Source organism: Pithys albifrons, chromosome 21 (assembly GCF_047495875.1).
Source record: "Pithys albifrons albifrons isolate INPA30051 chromosome 21, PitAlb_v1, whole genome shotgun sequence".
Taxonomy (NCBI): domain Eukaryota; kingdom Metazoa; phylum Chordata; class Aves; order Passeriformes; family Thamnophilidae; genus Pithys; species Pithys albifrons.
The window spans coordinates 1,543,966-1,560,827 of NC_092478.1; the positions used below are offsets into that span (position 1 = coordinate 1,543,966).

General features: G+C 52.7%; 3 protein-coding genes across 6 annotated transcripts in view; 2 read left to right on the plus strand and 1 right to left on the minus strand.

The window, feature by feature from the left end:
* ABR (ABR activator of RhoGEF and GTPase) overlaps positions 1–4,003 on the plus strand; it is a 35,742-nt gene extending 31,739 nt beyond the window's left edge. For all 4 annotated transcript variants that reach the window (XM_071575414.1, XM_071575415.1, XM_071575416.1 and 1 more), the window contains 3 exons: positions 236–341; positions 1,388–1,535; positions 1,708–4,003. In XM_071575414.1, the coding sequence (XP_071431515.1) occupies positions 236–341; positions 1,388–1,535; positions 1,708–1,797 (344 nt within the window). In that variant the 3' untranslated portion in view covers positions 1,798–4,003. The remainder of the gene's footprint in view (positions 1–235; positions 342–1,387; positions 1,536–1,707) is intronic.
* A 1,148-nt stretch (positions 4,004–5,151) lies between these two features.
* Positions 5,152–8,819, minus strand: TIMM22 (translocase of inner mitochondrial membrane 22). Its single transcript, XM_071575418.1, has 4 exons — positions 8,566–8,819; positions 7,822–8,018; positions 6,768–6,840; positions 5,152–5,729 (listed from the first exon to the last, which is right to left on the minus strand). The coding sequence occupies exons 1-4, from the start codon at positions 8,786–8,788 to the stop codon at positions 5,653–5,655; spliced, it is 570 nt and encodes a 189-aa protein (XP_071431519.1). The 5' UTR covers positions 8,789–8,819; the 3' UTR covers positions 5,152–5,652.
* A 147-nt stretch (positions 8,820–8,966) lies between these two features.
* SPECC1 (sperm antigen with calponin homology and coiled-coil domains 1) overlaps positions 8,967–16,862 on the plus strand; it is an 87,119-nt gene continuing 79,223 nt past the window's right edge. Inside the window, exon 1 of the mRNA XM_071574754.1 lies at positions 8,967–9,046. The gene's annotated coding sequence lies outside the window, so the exon portion shown is untranslated. The remainder of the gene's footprint in view (positions 9,047–16,862) is intronic.

Here is a 16,862-nt window from a genome sequence, read left to right on the forward strand (position 1 = left end):
GGGAAGGGGCTCATGCCCAAACGTGACTCTGTTTGGCATTGCCTGCTCTGGGATGGGAGACTCCCGAGGGTCCTTCCCAGCTCCACCCACTGTCCTGGCTGTTCTTACTGGCTCCAGGCCAGCTCAGGGCTCGTGGTGCTGCTCCCCAGTGCTCACACACTGACTGCTGGGGGACATGGTGGGTCCTGCTGCTGCACCAGCCCCTGTCCTGAGCCCTCTCCCTCCTTGTCTCCAGCCCTCTCAGACCCTGCTGCCAAGGAGAACTGCATGATGCACCTTCTCCGCTCTCTGCCTGACCCCAACCTCATCACCTTCCTCTTCCTGCTGGAGCACTTGAAAAGGTAACGGCTCAGGGGCTGCCCAGGTGTGCAGCTGGTTGGGTGAGCTCTGTGGGGAGCAGCTGGCTTTGGCAGAGGACAGGGAGCTGGGCAGTGTCCCCCTGAGCAGGAAGACAGTGCTGTGTCCCTTCCCACCAGTCCAGCAGTAGCCCCCTGTCACCTGTCAGGGGGTGGCCAAGACCCAGAGCCAGTCAGCTGTGTGGGCAGGTCCCAGAGCTGCAGGTCACACCCCATGTCACCCATCCCTGGGTGAATGCAGCAGTGTGTGGTTTGACAGGCTGTATCTTGTCCCAGATGAAGCCAGTCTGAACCTGGAGATGGGCCATTCTAGGGGTCACTGGGGCCCTGGAAAATGTGGAGGGCATGGGGCTGTGGGCAGAGCAGCAGAGCAGCACACAGAGCCTGGCCAGAGCTGGCCCTGAGCTTGGGACTGGGGCTCACAGCTCATGTTACTTGCATCACAAAGTTCTTTTTTTCCTCTGGTTTGGCTAAAGCCAAACAGAAAAAGTGATTGATGCTGGGGGATGGGGAAGGAAAAATCCCTTTCCATCCTGAGAACTGGGCACAGCCAGTTCCCACATCTGCTCCCCTGGCCAGGACTCAACGCAGCAGCCTGTGCTGGGGAGCACAGCTGCCTCCTAACATGGCCATCTTGTGGTCCTGGTTCCCTCGATGCTGGCAGGGGTTCCACAGGGTTCTTGGGGCAGGAGCCTTGTGGGGAGTGGGTGCAGGGGGCACAGGGGCTGCCCGTGCCCTGCTGGGGTGGGAAGGGAGGAGGCCCCGTGGCCCATCAGCGAGTGAGGGCTCGGCTGCTGCCACATCACAGCCAGGGCTCCTGGCCAGGCCCTGCGGCTCTGGCGGGGGCCGGGAACGGGGCAGAGCTCCCTGCCCTGCTCCAGGGTTACTGAGGGCTGTGGAGGGCAGGGGCAAGCTGGAGGTGCCCCACTGGGACAGGAGCAGGGAGAGAGCCCTCCTCCCCACATCACCCCACAGCTGCCCCACTCCAGGGCAGCGTTAGGGGCTGACACTCCTCTCTCTGTCCCCCACAGGGTGGCTGAAAAGGAGCCCATCAACAAAATGTCTCTGCACAATCTGGCCACGGTGTTTGGGCCGACACTGCTGAGACCCTCAGAGGGGGAGAGCAAGACACACCTCACCTTGGCCTCCGACATCTGGTCCCATGATGTGATGGCCCAGGTAAGAGCAGTGCTGGCAGTGTGGGGCAGCCTGCAGCTGCACCTCTGGGTGGAGAATGGAGGGGTTCACCTGCCTGTCTGGGTGCATTTGTCACTCTCTGCTGCACAGGGACAAGCTGGGAGGTGGCAGCTCTTCCCCCTTCTGCAGTAACACCCCCATTTGCCTCCTACAGGTGCAGGTCCTTCTCTACTACCTGCAGCATCCTCCCATCTCCTTCACCGAGCTGAAACGCAACACACTTTACTTCTCCACGGACGTGTAGCCTGCAGGGAGGAGGCACCAGCTGCCAACACTCCCAGCTCCCTGCGGGGGGCACGGACTGATCACAGCCCCGGGGAGACCAGCCCGGCCCAGGACAGTGCCGCCTGCAGCTCCTGTACAGTCGTGCCCCGGGGCCACAGGCACCGCCCCAATCTGTAAAGTAGTCGTGTCTTATGTCCCTTCTTGTGTTCAAGAATTGTTTTTATGTATATTTGCTCAACAGAAGAGGTAGTGACTGACAAGGGCCGTGGACACAGGCTTCCCCTTGGCTAGTTTTCTCCTGGACTCCTTCCTGCCCACTCACTCCTCCCAGGCACCCCTGAAGCCTGCAGTGCCCCACGAGTGCCTGTTTGCTGCCCAGCTCCTCTGCCCCACACCTGCATGTGCAGCACTGGCTTGCTCAGAGCCTGGGAGCTCACGGGCCTCCCTCCCCGGTGACGGTGACGACCAGCTCTGCTTTGACTTGCTGCCTGCGCAAACGTTGGACCCTGTGCCTGGATCCTGCTCTGGCCGAGCAAACCTGTGACCACAAGAGCAGAGGAGCAGCTGCTGCTTCCTCCTCACCACAGCCCTTCTGGGTGTTCTCAGGCCAGTCCCCTCCACAGCCCTAATCCTGTGCTTTGCCCGTGTGTGTGTAGCATGGCGGTTACTTCCCTCGCTGGATCTCGCCTCATTTTGGGATAACCCCTCACACAAGGCTGGAGCAAGAGGTGCTGTGCTGGTCTTGATCCACTGCAGTCTGGAGGGATGGCCAGCCAGGTAGGTCTGCTTCCTGCACCGTGGGCTGACCCCAGGTTTGTGCTCTGGCATCGACAGGGTCCCATCAGGGCATGTGGATCCCAAATTTCCCCGATGTGGAAATGTGGCAGGGCACAGGGTCCCTGCTGTAAACCTGTATCTGTGCCATAGTGAGGCACTCACGCCCCTGCCAGCCCAGCACTGCCACAAGCATTGCATGCACCCCATGGCAGAGCCTGCCAGGGCACCAGCATTCCTGCCATGGCCACGGGAATGAGGAGGTTTCTGTTTCCCTCCTTGCCCTTCCCCAGTGCACAGGGCACATGGCAGCACGTGGCCCTGCCTCAATGGCAGCCAGGCTGCCAGAGGCAAGTGCTCTGCAGCAGCTGGGTGGTCCCCCAGCCTGGAAACCAGCACAGGGGGATGGGAGGAAAGCCTTGATGGCCCTTGAAGGCAGATGTGCTTTGTCCTCTCTCTCACAAAGCAGTGGCCACTGGGTCAGCTCTGCCCTCCCAGCTCAGGTCCCTCTCGGTGGCTCCAGCAATTGAGCCCACCCTGGCTGGTGCCTGGAGCTGCCAGGCCACATCCCAGGGCAGGATGGCCACAGGATGGCCAGGCTGTGCTGAGTGCCTGGCTCTGGGGGTGTCCCCCACCCTCCCACGCAGGTGTTGGTGCCTGATGGGACACGAAGCCTTTCGCTCTGTGAGCTGAGTCCGTGTCCCTGTGGGAAAAGCCCCCCCACCTCTCCCCCTTTGTTGGCCCTGTGCTCTCCTGTGCCAAATGGAGACGGATGAGAAGTGACCAAGTGTACCCCCACCAGTGGCATTGCCTTTACCCTCCCCACTGACAGACTGTGCCAGGCAGAGCCCAGCCACCTGCCCCCATGCACCAGGTATGTCCTCAGCCCACCTCCCTGGGGAAGGCAGCACCTGCCAGCCCTGCACCAGCAAAGCAACCACGGAGGGGAGGTCTCTCAGTCCCCCTCCAAAGGGCTCACACTCCAGACCCTGCTCCTCTTGACTACCAGCTGAACAGAAGGGAAACAGCATTGCAGAAAAGACCCAGGCGTCTGCCTTGGCCCTGGACCCAGTAAGGAGGCCGAGCTTAGATCTGACTGCACAACAGACCCCTGTGTGTGTCTGATTTGTTCTGTGTGTCCAAGTCTCTGTCCACCACACTGGCATTCCAGATGGAGACTCTGTACAGCCAAATCTCCCCCCACACAACAGTGGCTGGAGGCCTGGTCCCCATGACTGGCCTTTGCTTGTCCCTACAGGAAGGAAAGAGGGGGGTGGACTCTTGCAGCTAAAGGTAGAATAGAACTGTTAATTAATATTTGACTTTCAAAAGTTGTTAAGGATATATTTTTGTTTGTGTTCTGTTTCAATTTCTGTAGATTATAAACTTTAAATGGCTGTAAAACCATGTGAGGAGAAAAAAAATGTTAATAAAAATGCAAAGCCCCAATATTTGCACAAAAGCAGCCCTGTTTGTGTTGCTGTTTGCACTAACTGATCACCTTGCCATCACAGCTTCTCCTCTGTCTGCTGTAGAATTCCTGCTAGTTGTACTTCAAGCCAGGGGCATAAGCACAGGCATTGTGCCAGGCAATATTTGAAGAGATTTCTTATGGTTTGGGCTACATCCTTGCATTTTGGAGGGAAAAAACCTGGACTGTCTGGAGCCAGCCTGTTTAATCAGCCCAGAATTACTCAAGCTTAAAATTCAGCTGACTCGCACAGCTCCTGGCCTGAGGACACTGAACAGGCACAGCAAGGGACATCAGATCTGGAAATCTCATCTGATAGATCACATGGTGCTGTCTCCCCACTTCATTCCATGTGGGAATGGGAAACAGTGTGCCTCTGAACTGACCATCAGCCAAACCACCCTGCTTGGACTGCTCTTCTAGGTAAGCAAGTGCTGTCACTGTTCTGGGATGTCAAAGGAGGGGAGGTGGGTGGGAGAACCCCCACTAGGTGTGTGCACTGCATCTGAAATCTCTCTGCCCCAGAAAGATGGTGGTGGGTATTGGCCTTTCTGGAGTGGCTCAGTGAAGGTTAAAAATGACCCCCTGGAGCCTGAGAACAGAGCTTGGTTAGGTGAGCAGGAGGGCAAACAGGAACACAAATCAAAAAGGCAGCAGCTTCTTTAGCTAACAATCATATCTTGCCTTCAGCATCAGTGTCCTGCAGAGTAACACTTCACTCCCCCCAGTGTAACAGTGGGGCACTCTGAGGTGGCACAGGGATGTGACAGGAAGCAGACTGCTGAGTGAATGCCCAGTTATCTGTCAAACAGTGGTTTATTCTCACAGCTCTGCTTTCTGGTCTCACTATCAAACTGCTGGAACTAATGGGGTGAGCCTGGGGCAGTTAAAGCAGTAGCAAGACTATTTGTGCTCCCACAGCGAGGTTAAATCAGGCTAGCCAAGTGGCTACAGAGAATTATACTTCAGCAACAACCTCTTTTCTTTCTCCTTAAACTGTTTTGTTCATCTGCCAGTAACCACATTGCTCTAAGGCTGAGGATTCCTTTCTGCTTTTCCCTTTAAGACATGGTAAAGAAATCTGGCCCTCATCTCTGTACTTATGAAAAAAGACAAGTTGTACAGATGGTGGTTTGTCTTCAGATGGTATTTTAAGAAAAGCCTGGAACAAAGTTATTTCTCCACAGGATTTTACCTCTCCCCAACAGAACAGCAAGCTGCAAACTGGGAACTGCTAAACACTTGCAGCACGTTCAGACACAAGGTAACCTAAATCTGCATTTCTGTTTGAAGGTTGTCCTCCCCCCTCTTCTGATGCCAGCAACACACTTAATCAAAAGCAGACCCGAAGCACTGAAAAAGCTGAGTCCAGGCATGTTTCCTGGAAACTGACAGTCAGCTGATCCATCCTGGAGATGCTGCTCTGCCCCTGGCTCCATCCTCACATGCTCCCGGAGTCTGCCAGGCTCGGGGCCAGAGCGCTGTTAGTCATTCAGAGGAGCAGCCCAGGCCGTGCTGCTCGCAGGGGGCAGGGCTGCAGGGGCACTGGGGAGGGAAGCCGGTGGTTGTGCCGTGGTGCAGGCTCAGGGCAGCTCTGGAGCAGGGCAGGCTGCTCCGAGGGAGGCGCGGCTACCGCAGGTAGTAATCGACTGCAGCGGAGAAGGCGGCAAACCCTCCGCAGCCGATCAGCCCCGCCTTCAACCCGGCTGCAAGGCAAGAGGGGGAATGAGGCAAGGCAGGAAAAACACTTCTGTTCCCAGTAACTCACTGTGCTGGCTCAAAGGGCTCCCACCAGCTCGCTCTGTGCTGGCTCAAAGGGCTCACACCTGCAGGGCATGGCTGTGCACCCCAGGGATCACTGCCCGAGGGGAGGGGAGCCCCATGTACAGCCCCATGTGGGACCAGCAGGACAGCCTGGCTGGGGGCTGTGCTGCTCAGTCTCCCCAGAGGGGCAGAAGAGAGCACTGCTGATTTGGGTGTGCTCTGATCTGGGCACTGCAAGTGGCTTTGTGGGACTAGGAAGGGACAGCAAGAGCAGCTACTCCTTTGAAAGCTCTAAGAGGATTACGTTGAGCATAAACACAACTTAACAAGCTCAATTAGAAGCACTTTCAAGAGAGCTTTCTTTTGTTTTATGCTCTATGGACAGGCTTTTTACTTAAGGAGAGGTGTGAGAAGTTTGGTATTTCTGATGAGCAGAGCAGCTCTCTTCCTACTTGGGGCTTTTTCCAGATGTTATTACCACTCAAGGCTTCCCAAAGTCCCCACTAGTGCTGCTGGAGTAAAACCCCAGTGCTCCTACTTCCATTCATCTGTTTGATATGTAAGAAAGGAGGAAAGCATTTCACATACTGTGCAAACTAAGAGTTAGTGCCAGTGAAATAACAGACACAAGTAAAGCTCTGTTAACACAAGAGCTGTAGTTTCTGAGTGGCTCTGTACATATTTTGGCTTCCTCCTCACTACACCACAGAAGAGGGCAGACAACCAACACCATCTCCTCATTTTTCTGCTTGTGAATTCTGTTGATTTTCCTCCAATCTCTGTGTTGTATGACCAAGCCCTCCCCAGCCACATGTATCAGAAGTGAGGCTGCAGTTCTGCCAGTCTGGAGCACTCTCACGTTGGTTTCACCATAACCCCATGCAAAGAGGTTTGCAGTGTGTGCTCCACACAGAACACCACGTGCTGCATAACCAGATTCCAGTCCTGCCCCAGAAACAGTTCCCAGCAGGAGCACCAACCTCTGAAGCCGATTGCTCCTCCTGTGATGCAGCCACTAAGCACACTGTTCTTCCAGTCTGACTTCCCACGATACTGTGGAATTAAAATCAGAGTCAACAAGTGCACGTGCAATAAACACTCAGTGTCTGTACTGATAAGCAAGACAGATTAAAGGACCTTCCAGCCTCCTCTCAGCTGAGGATGTTTTTCTCTCTGTTCTCAGCAGATGGCCCTGCACTCCCAAACTTGCAGGGCCAGGAGAGGAGGAAGGGACAGGGCATGGGAGAGGTGAGACAAACCCATGTGGTGCAATGCAGTGCTATGGAAGGATCCTCACTGAGCTCACACAGCCCCAGAACAGAGCAATGACCACAAGCTCAGGGGGTTTAGAGGTGCTGTAACCACCTGAGTGCAGCCTGAGCCCTGCTGTGCAGCTGCTCCTGGCCCAGGTGAGGGCCACAGCTCCTGCTGACAAAGATGCACTGTCTGCATAGCCAGGACTCGCTGGATGTTCACCAGTGCAGGCACATCTTTGTTCTGCTCCTCTGTGCAAGCAGATACACTTTCCTTCTAGATGAGTCAGGAAATAACTGTATCTTTCAATTAAAAGGCTCAAATTTGTAACAGGGTGATTTTCCTGTTTAAGAAAATGGATGATAGATTTGCTGCTGAGCTACACAAGGTCATCTCTTGCTGATGAGAACAGGCCTGTTACTTAACAACATTAATCAAAGGATCCCATGCTGCATATGGAATTTTTAATCAAAAGCACATCAAATTTAAATCAAATTACCATGTTGCAACTCACACTTTGATCTTTAACAAGTACCTGTAGCTAGGGTGTAAAAAGTGATGTCTATACTTGCAAAGAAGAAAGGACTTTGGTTCATTCTGCAAGAGAACAGCAGCTCTGAAGACAGGTCTCAAAGCTGAAAAGCTTTGCTGGCCAAGAAAGAGCAAACCAGTCTGTTCCCAGCTGTCCTATTGCAGAGAGGATATAGGTACTTATGTGGATCTAGTACTATTAGTCCTATGAATGAAACATTTCTCAGTGCTCAGGAGGTTCTTACTCACAGACTCCACCACGCACTCGGTGCAGGAGAACATGGCACCCACGATGGCAAAGTTCTTGGCGTAGGAGATGCCCCTCTGCCCCATGTCCTTGAGCACCTCCCTGGCCGTGGGTGTGCGATAGGGATCCTTGGGGTCGAAGCCCACGTTGGTGTCGATCCCGGCCGTGAAGATCCCGAAGGCACCTCCCAGCACAAACCCTGTGAACGGCACCCAGAGGGGAGTGAGCCTGGCGGGATGGGAGGAGCGCGATCCGAAATCTGCGGGCTCCGGGGCAGCTCTGCACGTGGCAGGGGCAGCTCTGAGGGCTCCGGGGCAGCTCTGCCCGTGGCAGGGCAGTGCAGGAGCGTGCCCGGTGTGCCGGTGCTGGGCTCCGCCGACAGCCCGGGCCGGGCCGGGAGCAGCTCCGAGCCAGGCAGGCAGACGGCGCTCCCTCCCTGGCACCTGCGGCAGGCGCTGCAGGAGGCTCGGAAGGAGGAAAACCAACCACGGCGCTGCGGCCCCTTCTCCCTCAGACCCTCTGCCGCCTTCCCCCACGATGCTCGAGCCGCCCCACACGCGATGCCCGAGCCACGATGCCCGAGCCGCCCCACACGCGATGCCCGAGCCGCGATGCCCGAGCCACGATGCCCGAGCCACGATGCCCGAGCCGCGATGCCCGAGCCGCCCCACACGCGATGCCCGAGCCGCGATGCCCGAGCCACGATGCCCGAGCCGCCCCACACGCGGCCCGCTCAGCCGCCTCACCTCCCACACAGGCCAGCGCCGCCTTGAAGGGGCAACTCTCCATGACCCGCTCCACCATCTTCTGCTCCTCGCTCTTGGGCGGGCAGGGGATGCCGCCGAGCGCGGCAGGGTCCCATGTGCGGGGCTGGCGCTTGTCGCCCACGAGGTGCTGCAGCAGGACGCTGTACTGCAGCGGCGGCGGCGGCGGCGGATCGCTGGGAGCGGAGGGCGGCGGGGCCGCCATGCCGGGCCTGGGACACCGCTGCGCGCGGGGCCTCACGGGAGCTGTAGTTCGGACAGACTGCTCCTCCCAGCGACCCCCCGCGGCGGTGCCGGGGAGCGGACTACAACTCCCGGCATGCCCAGCGGAGCGGCGCGGCATTGGCTGTCCCGCGCAGCGCGGGGACTACATTACCCGGCGTGCCGCGCGGCTCCCCCTGGCGGCCGGTGCGGCCGGTGCAGGTGAGCGGGGTCGGCGCGGAGCATCCCGGAGCGGCCGCAGGTGAGGGGCGTCCGTGAGGGCGGAGGGGCACCCGCGGGGCCGGGCAGGGCCGGCAGCCTCCCCCGGGACACCCCCGCGCTGAGGGAGGGCTGGGGTGCCGCAGTGCGGGACCTGGTCCCCGTGCCCGGGCTGAGGTGCGGGGCGGGGGCGGGAGGGCTCGGAGGTGTCGCGGTGCGGCCGCCGCGTCCCCCCCGGGACCGACTTGGTGTGTGAGGGCAACAGGTACGGGCGGGGCTCCGGGGGCAGGTGCAGGTGCAGCTCCAGCTCCGGGGGCAGCTCCGGGGGCAGTTCCAGCTCCAGGGGCAGCTCCGGGGGCAGCTCTGGGGGCAGTTCCAGCTCCAGGGACAGCTCCGGGGGCAGCTCTGGGGGCAGTTCTAGCTCCGGGGGCAGCTCTGGGGGCAGTTCCAGCTCCAGGGGCAGCTCCGGGGGCAGCTCCAGCTCCGGGGGCAGCTCCAGCTCCGGGGGCAGCTCCAGCTCCGGGGGCAGTTCCAGCTCCGGGGGCAGTTCCAGCTCCAGGGGCAGCTCCGGGGGCAGCTCCGGGGGCAGTTCCAGCTCCAGGGGCAGCGCCAGGGGCAGTTCCAGCTCCAGCTCCGGGGGCCGCTCCAGCCCCGGCCCCGCAGCCCCGGGGGCTCAGCCCGCACCCCGAGCTCGGTGGCGGTGCCTGCCCTGCCCCGTGTCCCGCGGGGTCGGTGCCTCTCCGGCCAAACCCGCTGCCCCCGGTGGAAGCAGCGCTGGTACCGGCACGGGGGTATCGCGGAGGGCTCCGGCGGTAACCACAGTCTGTCTGTCTGTCTGTCTGACACAAAATGCCAACCTGGCTCGTGGCAAATGCTGCAGGCACCGCTCAGCTGGGAGATGAGGTGAGAGATGGTGCCTTTTCCCCTCGCAAAACAAGGTGCCGTGAGCGTTAAACATCTTCTGTGTCTTGCTTGTGTTGCATTTTGCTTACCCTGTTTTACTTTCTTGTTCTTGTGCACTAGAACCGCTTTTTATCTCCACAGGTGACCACAGGTCTGCCTTGCAAACGGCTTTTGGACTTCTTTTTGTTGTGTTTCAGTTTTAATTTTTAACGTTCCCCGTAGGCTTTGAGCCCCCTGAGGAACAGCTGTGTGGGTTTCAATAGCGTATTACAGTAATTGAGAGTTATTTAAAAGATGAAGTAATTACTTTTAAATTATGCATTAAGTACGAGATCTTCCTGATAGCCCAAAGTGCTGCTCTTTGGAGGTCCCAAAGTAATATATTTTCTTTCCTTTCTTTTACCTTTCTTTTGCTCTCTGTCTTGCTTATGTCTTAGTGTTGGCCGGGATAGGTAGGTTCAAATAACGATTTAAATTGATGGTTTTATCACTTCGAATATTTAATTACACGAAGTTCAACAACTTTCCTCTAAATTCCACTGCCCTCTGCTGGCTGCACCAGCGGGGCCACCTGCCCGCTGCTCTTCCCTCGCGTTCTTTTTAATCTTTTTTTTTTTGCTTTTTTATTGGGTTTTGGGTGTTTTTTCCCCTTTTTGAGGTCAGAACCCCGGAACAGCATGTTGTTAAAATCGACTACAGCAGGATCTCGACAAGGTAGAGGAGGGTGCAGGCAGGATGATCTCCCTAAGGAGCCCTGAACTTGAGATTTCAATCTTCTCCTTGGTCCAAAATAACCTTGCTGGGCTGATCTCGGAGTCCCACTGCAAAGCCCAATTTCCAAAGGCATAAAGGGAGAAAAGGATATGTTGGATTTGAATTTTCATCACTGAAAGTCTCTGTGTGTAGTTGGAATATTGCTTTGACTTGCTTTTCTCAGTTCCTGGATTTTGGAAGAAGTGCTGGGTTACTGTTTGTTTGCAAATATAATATTTATATAAATATTTAAAAAATAAGGTTATATAAAATATATTTATTTATAGATATTAATATATTATTATATGCTGTATTTTAACCCCTTAGATATGTGATAGTTTTCTCCTTTTCCCATTCATGCTGTTCCATCTTCTACATATGAACAAATACTTGTGCTTGAGTACTTGAATAATCTCATCTGTCTGAACAGATTTTTTGTGTGGGTGAAATCAGATGGAGGATTAAGGACTTCAGAGGGAATATGAGAGTCCAACCCATCTTTGACAAATGAGTTGTTCCAATGAAACTCTCAGCTGTTTCCTTTTAGAAGCCCTGAACCTTCATTGCTGCTCTTGTGCGCAGGGGATGTCCTGTCCTCTCCTCTCCTCCTGCTGCTCCAGGCTGTGGTTGCTGGCCCTGCTGGCCCCTCTCTCACGCTGGAGCTGAGGTTGTTTCACCCCGGCGTGGCCCCGGGGCTGGAGCCCTTCCCTCGGGGGGTGGGTGCTGTGCGGTGCTCCCGCTCTGTGCTCAGGGGCTGTCTCAGCAGAGGGCAGCACAGGCGGCCCCGAGTCCTGCCTGCCCCGACCTCCGCAGTGACTCAGTCCTCCTCCCACACTCGTGTTCTCCAGCCAGGATAACCCTTGGAAATACCGCGGGCTGTGTCTGAAATCCTGCCCTTGCATCTGGCTCAGCTCTAGAGCTCCCAGGCTGTGAATAGGCTCTAGCTCTCATTTTTGGCGTTGCTGTTAAAGGATTAAAATAAGTTTTCACAGCCCTCAGCTTTGTCTTGTAAAACTGCCCGTTCCAGAGTCTTTTCTGAGGTTATCCAAGTGGGCAGGAAGTCAACAAGAATTAGATCTAATTCGTGCTTTTTCACTCACACCTACCTGTGGACACCTTTTTTCCCTTACCAGAACTGTGATGATGTAGAGGAATGAGAGGATAAATTAATGGCTTTTGGTGTTGGAGAATATTGTCACTGCCATGACAAACAGCTGCAGGACTGAAGAAAGGTTGGACTGGAGTTAAGTGCCAGGTATATGGGAGTTAAAACTCAAAAGGCATCCTGGCTTGCTGGTTTTTTGAATTGTTTTGCCTTTGGGTTGTTATAAAATAGTCTTCAGACAGAGATCTTTCAGTAAAATCTCCTTTCAGAATCAGCAGACTTGCTCCTTATGACTGTTCTCTGTAAGTCAGAGAGGAGGAACAGGATGTGGCTTCTCAAGATGAGTGTTTGATCCTCTGTGCTCTCTTTTAACATCTGAGATCTTGACATGTAGGTCCCTTTTCAAAGTAAGGTGGTTTCTTTGTGTTTGTTCCACTTCAGCCAGTTACTCCTTCTCCTCTGTGTAATTTCCCTGATATCACACATGCTTTTTTTTCACCTATAAGATTTCAAATGTGCTCATGTGGTCTAAAAAAAGATCTGTGTAAAGTTTCAGGCATCATCATCTCCCAGGGATTTAAGCTGTTGCTATAGAAGCCTAAATTCTCTTCGAGAGACCTTTCCAATATAAAGAAGTTGATACTGCAGGAAAGTTGTCATGGAAATATGCAGCAAAAAGAGAAAGGAAATCTCACTTGTTTGATGATTGTTACAGAGCCTTGGCCAACTTGGTGAAGTGGCTTCATTTCTGGAGATCTGATTCTGCAGATTCCCTGCCTTGTGTTCCAGGGGGCTGGAAAGCTACAGACTCCAACCTACAGAAATCAATTATTTCACATTTATATAACCAAACACACCTCTTCTACTTAGGGAGCTTTATCCAGATTCAAGTTTCCTCACTGCATAATACTGTCTAAAAAGGACTCTGGACTATTCCTTGGACTGCCCACCCTCCTGGTGGGAGGCAGGGCCCCTTTGGGGCTGAGTTTGGGGCTTGTTTTGGGGCTCATCCCTTCCCTGGTGCCAGGACATCAGGGTGGGCACACAGGACAGGATTCTCTGCAGCCACTCTGGTTCCTCTGCTGGAGGACACCCCTTGCAGGTGACTTTGGCAGCCAGGGGATTTGCTTTCCAGCAGCCTGGGTGTGATGGGGCATGAGCTTTGATTGTATTTCTGGCAGTGACCACTCTGAAAGGATTTATAGAGCTGCCCCCATTGAAATGAGGCTTTCAGAACCAATTTTTAAATGACTAACTAAAAATAGTTTATTCTTCAAGCTTCAGTGCTGTTGCAGATTTGAACAGGGGTCCTTTGTGTTCAGCTGAGTGGTGGTATAAGCAGATCCCTCTCCATAAATTTCTTGTCCACTTAAACCATCACCAAGCCTGGCTGGTTCCCTGGTTTGAAGCTTTTTGTGCCTCTCACTGAAGCCTCCTGGTATCCAATAGATGTGATTATGAGTGAGCTGCCTTTAAATATCTATTACCAGTGTCACCATGGTAACTGCTGTGAGAGTTTCTTGCTGGTAAAGGTTTCCAGCTCCCCGAGATACAACAGGGCAAAATGCTTGGGCTGTTGTTTTCATGGTTTGAATGAGATCAAAGAGGGGAAAAATAACATTTCTGGCTTTTAATAACAGTGAATGTTCGTGGTACTGAAAGAAGTAAGATTGATGTTGAAGTCTGTGCTCAGATCAGAGAACTGAGGACAGTTCCATAGGCAGGGACTGCCCAAACTTTCCCTGGACAGCATTCAAGCTCCTGCAGGAATAGGGAAATGTCACTCCCTTTGACTGAGCCAACACTTGGCCTTTGTTTTGATACTGTCAACAAGCAAACTAATTAATCCTGATGAAGGATGCAAAATCGTGGTATTCCACTTGCCCCAGGAGCAGGCAGAGTTGCTGAGTGATTCAGGGTGGAGTAGAAAAAATTGAGCTGGTTTGTGTGTTGTCTCCTCATTTCTCTGCATTGCCAAACTGCTCCTTCTCTCTCCAGGCCCTCAGCTGCCTTCAGGCCAGTGGTGTTGGCTGGGTGATACTCAGAGTGCCTTTCCTGCTGTCCTAGATCTCCAGATCTTCCTCTTTCCTTCTCTCACATCTGCTTTCTTCCCCCAGTTCCTGTTGTGTGGCTGATCAATGCTCCTTTGCTCTGCAATGGCAGTTCATTCTATGGGCTTCCACATGACAGACTCACTGATTGATGTCCCTCATGCAAACTGTGTCTCTTCAGGGGGTTGTTCTGCTCTCATTTATTTATTTATTTACTTGTGGTAAACAGGTCAGAAACTCCATAGGGCATTTCTTCCTTTTCATGCAATCTGTTCTCTTGCTTGAGAATCTGTTCTCCTACTTGAGTATCTGAGAGGTTTAACATTAGCACTTGCTTTTGCAGAAACATGGAAAGCTGAGCCCCTGTTCCTGCTGCTCTCCCACTCCACGGGCTGTGCCTCCTGCTTTGGCATTTGGGCCCTCTGCCCATTCCTGCCCTGGGCTGTTCTGTGGGGCTGTTCTGCACGAGGAGAGGAGGGATTTGCATCCCCTTTCTGTGCTGTGTGTGGGGACAAGGATGGGGCAGGACGAGCTCCTGCTGATACTGGGTTGATGTTTGTCCTTACCTGCCTCGTGGGCAACGTGAGCCACATCCTGAGAGCTTGTTTTGCTGAGCTGAAAGATGCTGATAATTGATTTTAGTTACAGGGTTTATTCCATGCCAAATTTGGGCTGAGCATTTAAAATCTGCAGTAGTTGTGTGTACTAACCAAGCAATCCAAGGAAATAATTTCATAAGAAGTCTTGAAAGCAGAACTGGGTCTCAGGATGGAATTTGCTTGCATTACACCACTACTTGTTTCTTGGTGGTTCTTCTGTAGCATTGTGGTTAATGCTGGGAGGATCTCAGTGTTTGGGTACTTCCAATTTCAGCTACATGGTTAAATTTCTCCAGTCTGCCAAGTTGATGTAAAAGTTTAAGCAGCAGCAAACATGTTTGTTCATACAAGCTGTCTAGAAGGAAGGAGTTGCTGAACATTAATTTAGGTGCTCCCTTTTTTCTGATTTGATTACATCATCAAAGCCAAGCTTTTACACCGAGTTTCTGTGTGACTCTATAACAATGTGCATGTCTTTTTGAAAACTGCTGACTTATTATATGGGAGTTGAAGCCAGTGGGCACTGTGGACCCTTGTTAACTTGTGACATTTAGTCAGTAATTTAGGTGCCTTCATTTCCTTGTGAAATAGATGAGTTATTAAGCTACAGCAATGATCAACTGACTGTGTTCTGTAAAAGATGCAGAGGGTAAGAGCGAGGTGGGAACTCTCAGACATTGCTGTGTGGGGAATCAGACCTTGCCAACAGCCCTTTTTCTGAAATGCTGATCTGCATGGGAGGGCTCCTTCATCTCCTGGCACTTGGAACTCCTTGTGCTTCACCATTTCCCTGTGGGAATTGTCCCAGTTTGGGGGGGCTCCCAGTTTGCTGTTGGGCTCCCTGGGATCTCCCTGTGCCTCTCTCCCTGCAGCTGTTTCCATCCAGCCACTTCCAGTGTGAGTCCCTCAGAAACAAAGCTGAGGCTGCAGGTCCTTTATTTGCATCACCCTCGAACCTTCCAAAAAGTTCAAAGCAGTGGGATGTTCCTCCACCATCCCTTGGGGTTTTTCATTCTAAGGCAGCCTCCAGCACATCCTCTCTGGTCCTTAATTTCCCTCTGCAGCTCTGCATTGTCAGTGATCAGCAAAGATTTAATGAAGTGTTTTTCTCTTGGAGGCTCCTTAGTGTTTCTAAAGGGAACCTGTTGGAATTCCGTCCCCGTGAGGTGATACAGTGCAAGGTTTTCCAGCATGTGATCCCTGGGGGACAATGAGCAAAGGGAACAAGGAGGGCTGTGCAGTATTTTGCCTGTGTAGGTAGGAAAAACTTGCTGTGCTACTTGAATATGGTAATTCTCTATGAATTGTTAATGAACACCATGTTATAACCTATATCAGAAAACTAAGAGTGAGGAATAATAAAAGGTAGAGGTTCTCTCTTTCCTCTAAGTCCTTCATTTAGTCAGTGAAATAAAAATACATCAATCTTATTTTACTCCTTCAGGGAAGAACGTTGAGTATTGCCTGTTTTGCATGTTTGGATTTCTCCACATTCTGAATAGCAGGTTCACTGCAGAGAGGGTGTCCTTGGTTTGTTGCTGTATCTGAAGGAAGTGCAGACTCTTGAAATTTGCAGAGAGAAATAAACATTGGATAAATGTGTGCAAAAGTGATCAGAGACTGTTAAATATATGAAATATGATGAGTATTCCTTCACTACATAGATTTCCTTTCTCATTTTCCTTTTTCTGTGGGTTGGCTTTTTTTTTTGTAGATAGATGTGTGTTAACTCTTCAGTGTTATTCTCAGAAATGACAGAAATACTGAAAAATGCTGGCACGTCTTGCAGACTTTTGAAACAGGCAGTTTCCTAATTCTATTTTTGACTGACTTAGTGGCTGTTCCCTCGGAAATGTTAAAGTTGTTGTCTCATCTTCTGAAGTTTTGGCAATAGGCACCAGAGGAAGCTGTTTTTCTTGTCTCCTGTGCACTCCATGTTCCATAAAACATATCTGCCTTTTTTCCCTGATTTATTTAATCTAGTCTTTTCCAGCAACAGATTTTCTCTGGGTGCAGGTCAAAGCTGGCAGCCAGGCTGAGCCCCTCAGGTGTGGGAGTGGGAACAGGAATCTGTGAGTAGTCCCTTAAGAACAGGGAAATAAAAATAAATCTGAGTGCACACAGATTTCTGGTGCTGGTGGAGCCTTTTTGGCAGCAGCTGCAGGATTCACTCGTTCCATCCACCCATTTCAGCAGCATCATCCTGACTGAACAGCAGTTGTTTTTGTCAGGGTGGAAAGTGGTGCCCGTGATTCATCCTGCAAATGTCCACTCAGAGCGTGCCCTTCCCCACATCTGCACTGCAACTGAGCAAACAGAGGAGTTTGGGTCAGTTCTGTCCAAAAAGGAGGAGAGCAGGGAGTAAATGCTGTCCCAGAGCCATGGCCTGACTCCACTAATACCCACTGTCTGATGCAGACTTTCCTTTGTAATTACTTTTGGTTTTAT